At 43.6% G+C, this 13,307-nt stretch overlaps 1 protein-coding gene across 1 annotated transcript in view; it reads right to left on the bottom strand.

Moving 5' to 3' along the window:
* The window catches only part of ANTXRL (ANTXR like), a 96,825-nt gene extending 84,235 nt beyond the window's left edge, over window positions 1–12,590 (bottom strand). The window contains exon 1 of the mRNA XM_027860352.1: window positions 12,426–12,590. Coding sequence (XP_027716153.1) covers window positions 12,426–12,580 — 155 coding nt within the window. The 5' untranslated portion in view covers window positions 12,581–12,590. The remainder of the gene's footprint in view (window positions 1–12,425) is intronic.
* Window positions 12,591–13,307: the final 717 nt, after the last annotated feature.

Raw genomic sequence — 13,307 nt, forward strand, 5'->3', positions numbered from 1 at the left:
AAGGGAATAAATGTGAGAGACATTTTGGAAGTAGAATCAATGTCTTGTTAACTGATTGGCTATGGGGAGTTAGTGAGAGAAATAATGGAGGATTGTCCTCCATAACGGGTTGCAAGTCTACTTTACAATGGGAAGAATGTTGACACCCTCAACAGATATGGGAGGTTCGGGGATATAGAAGTTTTAGGGGAAGAAGATGATTTTTTCACATGCTGAGTTTGAGATACCCATAGGACATCGAAAAGGAGATGTTCAGCAGACAGCTGATGATGTGGGACTGAAGTTCAGGAGAGAGACTGGGAACATTTTGACTGGGGAGTCATATTCTATCTCTCTGATCAGCATCTGCTGCCCTCTGAATCACTGATAACCAGGATTCTCATTTGCTCTTGATAGAACTGTCAGAGCCTTGAACAACTTCTTTCACAGGTATTCCAAAAGACAGGCCATGGGGTGGGATGGGACATACATGATGGAAACCCATAGATCCTTCAAAAAAGGTGCTTGTTTCCTTTTTTAAAAATGGTTTTTATAGCTGTTTCTTTTTGAGGAAGTAAAAGAGGGAGACAAATGGGCAGGAAGACTCTTCACATGTAGCTCCAGTTGGGAGACGGAAATGTGGGGAGCTGCAGATGATGAATGGAAGTTCCCATCTTTTAGAGGAATCCTAAGGTCAAGAGCAGGTATTCCCCTACACTCAGAGTGATTGTTATCCTGGCTGACATCACCTACATGCCACATAACTTAGCCTATATGTGGAATGGCTTAAAGTCTACAGTGTTCATAGTGGGTGAATTCTTGCCCTGCAAAGGTAAAGATTTCCCGCTTACTAGATAGATTTTTCCACTCTTCTTTTTAATGCTGTCTCTACTCCTTTCTTAAAATGGGAGCAACTAGCTTTACCACAGCTACCAGGGAATCTCCTCCCCTTAATGAGGTAAGGCCACTTGTCTGCAGAATAGCCTCAAATTATTTTGCTACAGAATCACTTGGCACAATAGAATAGCCCTACATAAGAATACTAAAAATTTATCCTAAATTCCACATCTTTTTTTACCATGTGCTCTTCACTTAAGTGGTAAACAGAGAGGAAATAAATCTGGCTCTTTCTTTGGAGCAAATGTATTATTCCTTCTCCAAATTCCTGTTAGCTGTCTTTAGGACACTATTTCCTAATCAGTGCTTAGGATGACTCTGATGAGGTCCCCTGAGGGTTTCTCCACTACCCTTCACCATTTGTATATGAAGCCATTCTTACATGGTGCATAGATAGAGTATTGGGCTTGGGAATCAGGAAGACTGGATTCTAGCCTCTGACACTTCCAAGTTGTGTGATCATGGGCAAGTAACTTAACCTTCCTGAAACTTGGGCAACTCTCAAAGGCAATAAATGGGCCAGTTTTCTACCTATAAAATCACAAGTCCCGAATGTGTGTTTATGTGTTTGTTTAAGGTTGGACAAATGACTGAACAACTAACCAGACACCAAGTAAAACAATTATGAAAATCCAGCCTGTATATGAGAGAAGCATGATGTCCGGGGAGAAAAAGGAATAGGATTTTGGCTGGGCAAAGAGGGGGAAATGCTTCCCAACCTTCAGGGAAAGGGGGGCAAACACAGTCCCTACTGGAAGATCTTAACTATGTCACAAATGGAAAAAGGATGGGAAATACAGCTAACCATTTCTCCAGCACCAAAATAAAGATTCTCAGAGCAGCAGGGATCACAGCCACCATCTAGTCCAGAGCATAACTGAGCAAACATCCCCTCTCCAACTCACTTTACAAATGGTCAAACGGCCTTGTTCTGAAGGTCTTTACTGGTGTAGGAGGGCAGGAGACCCCACTCTTTCTCAGAGCAACCCATTGCACTTTTGTGCTTGTTATTGTTGCTCAGTTGTGTCCCACTCTTTATGATCCCTGTCTGGGGTTTTCTTGGCAAAGACACTGGAGTGGTTTGCTATTTCCTTTTCAACTCATTTTACAGACGAGGAAATTGAGGCAAATGGGGTTAAGTGATCTGGCCAAGGTCACATAGCTAGTGAGTGCCAGAGGACAGATTTGAACTTAGGTCTTCCTGACTCCAGACCCAACATTCTATCTGCTGAGTCATCTAGCTGCCTGTTTTAGATAAGGTTAATGGTCAGACAATTTTTCTTGATGTCAAATCTAAACTTATTTCTCTGCAATATCTACTTACTGTTCTTATTTCTACCCTCTTGGGCCAAGTGGAATAAGCCTAATCCCTCTTCTGTTGCACGATAACTCTTCATGGGCCTGAAGCAGCCATCATATTTCCCAGAAAAGGCTTCTCTTTCTCCAAGCTAAACATCCCCAGCTCCTTCAGCTGAACACTGAATAGCAAGATCCCCACACCCTTCAGTGTGCTGGTAGCCTTTCTTTAGACAGCTTCCAGCTGATTGGAATGTGGTGCTCAGTCCTTAATACAGAAGTCCAGATGTTGTCTAAGCCAGGCAACGTAGAAGGGAACTATCATAACCCCAGAAATTAGATCAACGTCCTTGTTCCAGTTTAGAAAAGAAGAAACGGAGATGTGGTGAGGCGTTCTTTATGGGTCAGGGCCGTCCATTCTAAGAGCTATCCCACAGAATTAACATGCCAGTGGTTTGTGCTCATTCCTCCCTTCCAAAGCCTAAGGAGGGAGTAGGAACAAAACTTACTAGAGAAAAGGACCGGATAACCATCTACCCACCTTCATTATTTCTTTGTTCTGACTTTGGAGCCCGGAGGAGGAATGTGGCAAAGGGCATGACTTAAAGAAATGAAAAAAAAAAAAACACTAGGGAAGAAAAGACACAGGGAAATGAATTTTGTTTTGTTTTTGTAAGTTCAGAGACTAAATCAAGATCACAGGAAAGACTCCTGCAAAGAGGCAGTTTCATGCCATGAAAAATGCTGGCTCTGGAGTCAGAGGATGGAGTTCAAATCCCAGCTCTGCCACACGCTACCAGTGTGATGTGGGTAAGTTCATTTTCTGGACCTCGATTTCTTCATCTTTAAAATGAGGGGTGAAGGGAGGGCAGTGGACTGGATGTCTTCATCGGTACTTTCCGGCACTAAATCTTTGATCTTTATGAGCCTAGGGCTCTAGTCTATGAGGTATGCTATTACCCAACTAGGCCATCCTTTACCACATTTTTCAATTTGAGACCTCAGATGCATCTTTATTATTGTTATTCAGGGATTAGTCAGTATATGGGCTTTTAAAACATTCTTGGGAAATGGACCATATTGAAGTAATAGGCAACTAAATTCAGTGCAGAGCTTACTCTGACAAAAGGATAACAGGAAGGGGGATGACAAACAGCTAAAAGATTTTAAACTACATTTGCCATGTTATTAAACAAAAGGTCCCTTATTTAACTCTTTGGTTTTCTTTTCCAGAAAGAGGAGCTAATTCACTTATGCAAGTTCATTCTGAACCATCTGCCTTCAAAAAGATGGAAAATGGTCATTTTTTTTTAAAATAAGGAATATAATATCACCACTATCGTGCTGTGGAAAGAGCACTGGGTTTGGGGTAAAAGGATAGGGATTCAAATTTCAGCTCTGTCCCTCAAGATCTGGGTGACCTTGACCAAGTTGCTAATTGTCTTTGGGCCTCAGTTTCCTCATCTGCAAAATGAGTGAGTTGGACTAGTTTCATTCCAGCTCTAAATCTATGATTCTAAAATCCTGTACTTCCAAAGACTTTATTTCCTGTATTTCCTTTTAATGGATAGGAAAAATGAGTCAAAGAAAGAGAAAGTCTCCAGGAAAGTCAGTGGAGAGCATGGATATGTTTAGCCATTCATAAGGCCAGCATGTGTCTGCCAAACAGTGTCCCAAGGGTCCCTCCTATTCACTTAGCTTGCTGCGCTCATACACTTATAGCTCAAATCTCTCCCTACACATGGTCCCTCCCATTGGTACCCATGGTCATAATACGTGTAGCATAATTGAGCCAACTGTTATTGTATGAGAGAAATTGTAATAGAAGTTTTTTTTCCTATTACAGGCTCCATTTATGGAAGGACAGGCTATTCTAAGACTAGAAGTATATCTAATTCTAAAGTTAGAGATCTCAATTTTCTTTCCATCTTCACTGGTAAACTTGGATGATCATAGGAATCTTAAGACTTAAAATATGGAGTTAAAAGTTAATAATAGCTGGCAGTATAATGTAGTAAGTGGAGTGCTGAAGTTGCATTCAGGAAGAACTCAGTTCAAATCCCACCTCTGACATTTCCTTCTTGTGTAATCTTGGACAAGTTGCCACACCTCCCTGAAAATCAGTTTCCTCAATTGTAAAAAGATGGGGTTGGTATAGAGGACTTTTGAGTTCCTTTCTAGCTCTAAATCTAAGATCTCATGTAGCACTTGAGGTTTGCAAAGCCCTTCATATACATCATCTTAACTGAGTCTTATAAACACATCATGAAATATTACGAAAATTATTATGTCCATTTTACAGATGAATAAGCAGAGGTCCATAGAGGTTAAATATCTTGTTTGTAGTCACATTGCTATTATCAGATTTGATATTAGGTCTTCCTGACTCCAAGTTCAGCACTCTAACCATCAGCTTAGGCTACCTCTTTAGCTCTATCTCTGTTATCTTCTCTCTTTGAGGAATGGGGGCAAGGAAGAGATATGAAAATCAAGTGTTATTATGTTTAGGGGTCTGATACATGAAACAAAACTCCCCAACTTTTACTAATTGACATTTTCTGGTTACAGCTTTGAAAGTTCTTATGTTTTCTATTTGGTGCAGTGGAAAGAACACTGATTCTGCATTCAGGGGGCTTGGGCTCAGACACTGCTTCTGATGCTCCTGACCTATGTTATCTTGGGTAAGTTGCTTAACTTCCCCGACCTACAGTCTACTCATCTATTTAATGGACTGGATGGATTCTGAAGTCCCTTCCAACTTTAAATCTATGATCCTGAAAACATTTTCTCCCTTTGCCATAACCTAGTGGGATTCAGGCAGTTGCACTGTTTTATCAAGGAACGGAGCATCACTGCTTAAGGCCCTCACTGCTGGGGAGGTTTTTTCTGAGGCTCTCATTGCACTTTGCTACAGGTGGCATAATTTTTAGATTAGGTTCAGGGCATTCTTGAGGCCTAACATAAGCTTTAACTGCCTCAGGAGGTCTTTCATTGGGTGACCTCATTCTAAAGAATTCTTTGTGTTTCTTTAACCTAGTAGACTTCAGCAGAGCAGGACTCTGCAGAGCTTCTGTGACTTACACAAAATAGAACCAAAAAGGAGCTCAGAAGGATCCCCAATATTGGGGCCCATCCATTGGACACATCTAGTTCTAGATGTTTCTAGAGAAATTTTTCAAAGATGGCCCCAGGAGAACCATGAAATGGCCATGCTTTTGCAAGTGTGGCCTTGAAGAGTTTTAGGGCCAAGTAGGTATTAGTAACTTACAGGAATCTTATGTCTTGTAGTTCCTCCCTCCCGCCAGAAGAAAAGACCGTGTATTTATTTCGTGCATGCTTACATGAGTACCCATCTCCCTGGGTAGAACAGAAGCTTCTTGAAGCAAGGGACTATTTTCTTTTTGTCTTTGTATCTCTAGCACCTACCCAGAGCCTGGCACCTAACCTAGCAAGAGCTCAACACAGATCTGTTGATTGACTAATGAAGAAAGCACTACTCTTGGGAGAGAGTAGACTTGGTCCCTCCAACCTTTCCCTGTGTGATATTTGGGCAAGTATTTAACTTCCATGAAACAGACATATACCATGTCCCAAAGTCATTGTGAGCATCATCGGACATAGTGTGTATTAAGTACTTTGTAAAACCTTCAAGTGCTGCAATAGGAATGTCAGCTCTTATTATTAATATTCCAGTAGACTCTAGATTCTTTACCCTTGAGGCATTCCAAAAACATATCCATGGCAACAAAGATTTGCTTATTTTCGTGCCCCGGTCACTCCTGGCTCTTCCTTACCCAAGTAGTCTTACATTCCCCCAAAATGGCGTTGAGTCAGACAGCATCCATTAATAACTAGGTGCCCAAGGGAGGATGTCGTCTTAACCTATCAAATCACTTCCTAATGGCCTATTTCCCCTCAAAGTTGGATGGGTCAGCCTTCAGTAGCAGAGGGCTCATGAACCCCTAATCCCCTGCCTTTTAACTATTCCATCCCAGCCCGCTTTCTCCTCCACCCCTGTTGAGTTTATTAGATTGTTGCCAGCCCCTCTGGAGTGCTGGGAAAGATGTTTCCTTTTGGATGTATTTCTTTCAGGTCTTTTACACCCACAAGTATGGCCTCAGCACTAAAGGTAACTGTGAAATTATAGCTCCCCAGTCATGTTATTTTCCCGGGGCAATGGATTTTGATTTAGTTGTTAACAAGCCCATTCTTGCAGTCCTGAGCTGCACGACTCTGCCAGCTCCTCACTGAAAGCCTGAGGAGGCAGAAAAATGGACAGGACCCCAGAAACATGGCCCTGTCATTGTTGACAGAATCCCCTTTTGTTGATGGCGGGCCACTGTCAAATGTAATTCCTTTGATATACTTTGTGTGTGGGTGTCTTTCGTTGGTAATTTATCTGAATGTCAACTACGGAGCAAAGACATAAAACCTTGGTTTTTCTTCCCATTGGAGGGTCTGTAGCTCAAGCTATGTGTCCAGATAGGAGACAAATCACAGAATCACACAACTTCTGTTAAAGAAGCTCCACTACATCATACCCAACAAGTGGTCAGCTAGACTTTGATTGAACACTTCTAAGAAGAGGGAAGGCAACCCACTTCACTTTTGGTTAGCTCTAATTGTTAGAAAGTTTTTCCTTACCAGAAGGTCTCTCTTCACTTCCCCTCAAATATTCCCTAGTGTGTCCAGAATTGTCTAAACATCCCAGTGAACAGATCAGCCATAGCCCACTGGGAAAAACAGTGGAAGCACCTTCAAAGTTAAATATTCAACCAGTGAACATGATGACCTCATACACAGCCTACAGGAAGTAGAGGTACGAGCCAGAGGCTGCACCAGAGGATATGGCAGTAGCTTGATCTCTGACTTCATCTCCATGTCATCTCCATCCTCATTTCCTTTTTGTGAATGGCTAAATATAATGGCAGCATGGGGAAATTTCCAAATCAGCATGGCATAGTGGAAAGAATATTGGATTTGGAATCACAAAGATCCAGGTTTGGGGCAGCCACATGGTGAAATGGATAGAGCATAGGCCCTGGAGTCAGGAGTACCTGAGTTCGAATCCGGCCTCAGACGCTTAACGGTTACTAGCTGTGTGACCCTGGGCAAGTCACTTAACCCCAATTGCCTCATCAAAAAAAAAAAAAGAGGACCCAAGTTCAAATCCAAACTCTGCCCTTTAGTACTCTGCTTTCTCATCTGTTAAATAAAAGGTCTGAACTAGAGGACTTCTAAATTACCTTTCCACTCCCTTCCTACATAAACCCAAACTTGTTAAATGAGCAGCCATTTACATAAAACCACTCTCCCTTCTTTGAAGAAGTCATGAGAATTACATGGGATGGAGAGTGTGGGTATGAACAAGAACGATATTGGACTTGGAACTTTCTTGACAAATGGAAACAGAATGAAGTCATATGGCATTGGGGCAAAGAAATATGTTGCCAGAATCCTTCTGGCACAGAAATCTTCCCTGAAGCAAAAGACACGAGAGATTTCTTTTGTTGTTGTTGTTCAGTTGTGTCTGACTCTCTATGACCCCATCTGGAGTTTTCTTGGCAAAGATACTAGAGTGGTTTGCCATTTCTTTCTCCAGCTTATTTTACATATGAGGAAATTGAGGCAAGCAGAGTTAAGTGACATGCCCAGGGTCACACAGCTACCAAGTATCTGAAGCCAGATTTGAACTCAGGAAGATTGAGTCTTCCATCTTTCTGACTCCAAGCCTGGCACTCTACCCACAGTGGCACCCAGGTTTCTTGGCCTTCATTAAGACCCATCTCCTTTTCTATCTTTAGTGTTATGACTTGAGGTTCTCCATTCCTCAACAGAGGTGGTTTGGAGATGAATGGAGCAACAACTGTAAATGATGCTAAGCACCCCAAGAAAGATGTGCAGTATATTCTGAAAATGATTGTCTCATCTACTACAGCTGGGTAGACTGAAAATCTCAGGGCTCCAAGCTACTGCATTGCCATTGGTGTGTTATTGAGCAAATCACTTTGGTGACAGTTTCCCCACCAATAATAAGGATAAGGCAAAGGGACTGAGTGTCTAGGAGAGGGTCACAAAGATTGCAAAGGGCCTCAATGTCCATATCATGGGAGGATCTGTTGGAGGAACTGAAAATGTAGCCTGGACAATGGAAGACTCAAGAGGACATGGCAACTGTCCCCCAGCATTTGAAGGGCTACCATATGAAGGAGAGATTGGACTTGTTCTGTTTTAGCCCAGAAAGCAGAACTAGGAGCCTTAAGTGGAAGTTGCCAAGAGGCAAATTTAGGCTTGGCAGCAGGATAATTAATTATTAATTAGGTTAATTAATGTAACCCCAAAGGTCATTTCTCTTTAAGCACGAGCTTCCTCAAGAGGTGGCAGGTTCCTCTTCTTTGAAGGACCACCTGCTGGACATGTTGGTGGGGGTTCCTTCAGAGAATATGTTAGCCTTCCTAGCCACTGAGGTCCTTCCTGCTCCCACATTCTATGATTCTGTGATATAATATCATCCAGTTAAAAAAAAACCATCAAACTAGGTGTTGAAGGACAGAGTTCTAGCCCTTACAGCTGTCTGACCTCAGACAAGTCATTGTAACTTTAAACTTCTGTTTACTCATCTGCAAAGTGGGAATAATAATGTCTACCCTGCCCACCACACAGGGTGAGGGTCTAGTGCTTAGCACAGTGCCTGGCACATAGTATATGCTTAATAAATTTGATGGATTCATTGAAATGAGATGATGTATATGAAAGTAATCTCAAAATTATAAAGAATTAGACAAATGTAAAGTATTATAGATATTGTTATGATGAAATTAATAGTAATTAATCATTAATAATAGTCATCAGAGACGTTTTCCCAACCTCATGGAGAACATATGGTAGCTAGGCTACCATTCTGTTGAATCATGGAAGAGAATGTTTTTCCTTTACTCTTCAGCATCAGAATAGGGAAGCTTTATTCTTCCACTCCAGATATACTTTCTTCTTACATTGTGCTCTCTGGAGTTCCTGCTCCATAATTAACAAATCTAATTTGATCTGAAACCTTTCTCCTTTCTTATTCCTATCTTCTGGCTTTCTCTAAGAAAGAAAAGACAGTCTAATGATGAGGTCTTCAGAGATTTCCCTCCTGATGACCCAGCATCCCTGACCACCCTTTATAGTACAGGCAAAACTTTCACACCTTCCCCATCCCTGCCTGACTCCTTGCTTAGGATGAAGTTAGAATACTCTTTGCTCTCTACTACCACGTCTAGACAATCTTTCTACCACCATCAATCAGCAACCTCTTCTGCTTTATGGTTCTAAATATTCGAATTTATCATCCAATATAGTCCTGACCATCATCTAGCAATCCCCAGGGAATTTTCCTTTCCTCAATGAGGTCAGTGCCTTGCTCCCATTGCTCTTTGAGCTTCCTATGGTACCCCTTCTCTAATCCTCTCAGCTGAAAACCTTGCCTCATACTTCACTGAAGTAATTGACTAATTATCTTCCTCTATCAAACCCAAACATATTCCTAACTTTTCCTATTACAGCTGAGGGCACTACTATCCTCCCAGGTAGGCTCACAACCTTAGCATCATCCTTGGATCCCCACTGGCACTCACTCCACCTATCCAATCTGTTACCAATTCTTGTCATGTCTGTCTTCAGGACACCTCCTGTACCCATCTCCTTCTCCCCACTCACTCATACAGCTGCCACCCAGTGCAGACCTCCATCACCTGATACCTTCTATCAAGTCTCCCTGAATCCAGTCTTTTCCAGCTCCAATCCAATTCAACCCAGCAGCCAAAGTGATCTTCTTAAAGCTCAGGTCTGACCACATTAACCCCTTCTCTCCACCTCAATAAACTCTGGCGCCTCCCTATTGTCTGCAGGAAAAAATGGGAAATCCTTTGTTTAGAATCTGAGATCTTCACGAGTTCTCCCCTTCCTACTTTTCCAATTTTCTTACACTTTCCACCCCTCCACAAACTACGATCCAATTCCACTGGCCTACTGGTAGACCTACTTATGGCTCTTCACAGACAGCACTTCATTTTGCCTTTTCACTGACTATCACATGCCTAGAAGGCTGTCTTCCGGCTTCCTTCAAGACTCCATTCAAATCTCATTTTCTACAAGAGCCTTTCTTTGCATTCCTGAGTACTTGGTCCAGTGCCTGGCACAAATGAAATATTTAATAAATGTTTGCTGATTGCCTAACTGAAGACAGTCTAATGAAGAGGTTTTCAATGACTAACCTTAAAAATAACTAGAGTGCACTTTACACAATTCATGTTTTCCTATATCTGTATCTCTATGACCTAAATAATTTTTGCAAAGCACATCAAAAAATGAAATATGACCTTAGGGATTAAAAGAAATATCTCAAGCCACTATTTTTTTTCAGAGTACTTACAACAGCAGAGTATAGTGAGCAGAAGACTCATCTTGGAGGCAGGAAGGCTTGGGTTCAGATTTTCTCTCTGACACATAAAGGCTGTGTGACCACGAGCAAATCACTCAATTTCCCTGTGCCCTGAGTCTGTACTGTAGAACTATATGCCACAGAAAAGTTGCTGATCTTTATCTGTGGCAGGAATTCCCTACACAGATGAAATTACAGGTCTGGACAAAATAGTGATAATGATAATAATACTAGTTATTGTTATTGTAATAAACAGGATTGAAATGCCTACAAGAAAATCTGGGAATGGTTTTTTTTTTTTTAAGTCATGTAAATTTCAGCACACACACACACACACACACACACACACAAGCACAAAGTAAAAGTTCAACAGCTTATGGAGAGATAGTAAGACAAGTTCCAAGGACCTAACATGTATAAATTCTTTTTATGAGGTAATACAAGGTATGGATGTGGTAGTACTAAGTTGGTAGAAAGGAGTAAAACAATTTGTGAGCCCTAGGCAAGATTTAAAAAGCGTGTCCCCAGTATTCTGAAAATTTTAGGGAGCTAGGAGGAGGGGAACCTAGGTTAGGAGATACTGGAGAATCGAAATCTGCACTATAACACATAAAAGTTGATTTTTTTTTACCTTATATATCATACAGAGTATACTCTTTGCATTTTTATTTTGCAAATATCTGCATTTTAAAAAAGGAATGAATATTTTAAAGGTCCTGTGGGTCATTCTACCCTCTGTATAACTGTGCCCTGGGCAGTAGCCCACCTTGCCTACCCTTAGTCGCAGCTCTGGTAAAAGGCATAAAGAGAGCTTCACTGTACTGTTTTTCTTTTTTCTGAAAATTAAAAAAAAATGAGTTATCGGGATCACAGGGTTTGAAGCTGGAAGGGACGAGCTTAAGATGCCTTAAGGGTTCTTTCTGCCTTCTGCAGACAAAGAAGTTTCAGTAGCTGAATCTCTTAGGGCCTGTTTGGATTAATGGTACCAGTTTTTCCTCTGGAAGCCTTTGTAACTACTGGCCTTTTTTTGGCCCAGCATCTGGTCTAGCCCCACCCCCTGTAGGCAGCCTTTCACCCCATCCACCCCTCAGCAGAACAGCTCAAAGTAGCTGCTGAGGGCCAAAGATGTGGGACAAGCCCTGCTCCGGGTATGTGCGGCTCTGACTGACAAACACCCTGCACAGACAAAAGTTAGGTGCGCATGGAAGATTATTAGGGGCCTTGCTCCCACGGAGAAGCGCCTCCCATCTCTGGCACTTGGGAAACGCTGGGCCTCAATTCCAATGGTGTCTGCTTTCCAATTTAACACTGTGTCTCCCCTCCCGGAGCCTTAGACCTGGCTGGCCTTTAAGGCCCTAGTTAGTCTTTGAAAGAACTTAGTGGTCCCGTCAGGTCACATCAGAGACACCCAAACTAACTCTGCTTTTCCTGACCCCCATGCGTTTGGGTGTCAGTGAGTTTGTGTCCATGCCTGCAGGCGTGTGTGTGTGTGTGTGTGTGTGTGTGTGTGTGTGAGTGCACCCGCGTCTTCATTTGCGTGAGTGTGTCCGTCCTTCAGCCTAGGCGTCTGAGTGCATGGGGGTGGGTGGTCAGGCTACCTTCCTTGCTCCGTGGTGGGGGCTGTACAGGATCTGGCGTGATTTCCCTCCAAAGGAATGCATGCCTGGCTTATTCTTTACCTTTCACAGGGCTCTTTGTGTCTACGGGGAGCTCTGGGCCGGGGGGGACTACCCTGGCGATCAGCCCCAGGCGCTACACTAAGCAGCAGCCCTGCCTTTCCCCTGTGAAAGTCCAGCCGCGAGCCGAGCCGGGAACTGGGACTGCCACTTACTTGTCCAAGATGAAATAGAGATCGAAGGCGCCGTGGCAGGAGCGCTGTCCCTCTTTCTCCTCCTCGGCTTGGGCGCAGCCACAACTCCAAGTGACGAGCAGCAGTAGTAAGAAGAAGAGAGCTGAGCCCGGCACTTTAGCCCCACAACTCGCCATTTTCTTTGCCTTTCCTCCTCCCCCCCCACCCCAACCCCCCGCCCGCCCCCTTCCAGTAACTTTGTGGAGGTAGGCTGGCGCTTGGCTCCGGCAGACAGACCGCGAGCAGAAACAAAGTTGAGATGATCCTTCAGGAAAGTCTCGGTTGCCAGCGCGGAGCCAGTCCACGCTGTTGCGGTGCCTAGGCTTTCCTCTGAGCTGCTGCGGGGATGTGCGACTTTGGCGGCTTCACCTCAACCCGCCCTCACCCCCTTACCCCCTCCCATATCCTCCTCCCCTCCTCCATCTCTGCCTCTCCAGAGGAGGCTGGCTTTGGTGATAGGAGCCCAGCCCCGGCTGGCTTCCTCCTCCCTCCCGTTCAATGCGCGGGGGTATGGATGGCTCCGAAGAGGGGGGATCCGGAGCTCCGCTTTTCCTGTTCCGGGAGGAGAACAAGGGGCTCAGGAAACTCGGGGAGAGCTGTGATCACCGCAAGCCGAGCGCCCCCCAACTTCCAGACTAATGCCAGTCTGCCCTCCGGGTCTCCACAGTGGAGATAGTCTGAGAGATGCTGTATGAACTGAAGGGAAAGTTTGAAAATTAAACAGGGCTCGCTTGGAGGCCAGGCAAAGTTCTCGCTGACTGCGCCTTTGCAAAACATTGACCTCCTCTGTGTACTTGGTGGAGGGGGCGGGTGGGAGGTTTGTGTATCGTTGGGCTCCATGAAATCGCCTGCCAGGACAGCATC

The sequence above is a fragment of the Vombatus ursinus genome, unplaced genomic scaffold (assembly GCF_900497805.2).
Source record: "Vombatus ursinus unplaced genomic scaffold, bare-nosed wombat genome assembly UNPS02000749.1, whole genome shotgun sequence".
NCBI lineage: Eukaryota > Metazoa > Chordata > Mammalia > Diprotodontia > Vombatidae > Vombatus > Vombatus ursinus.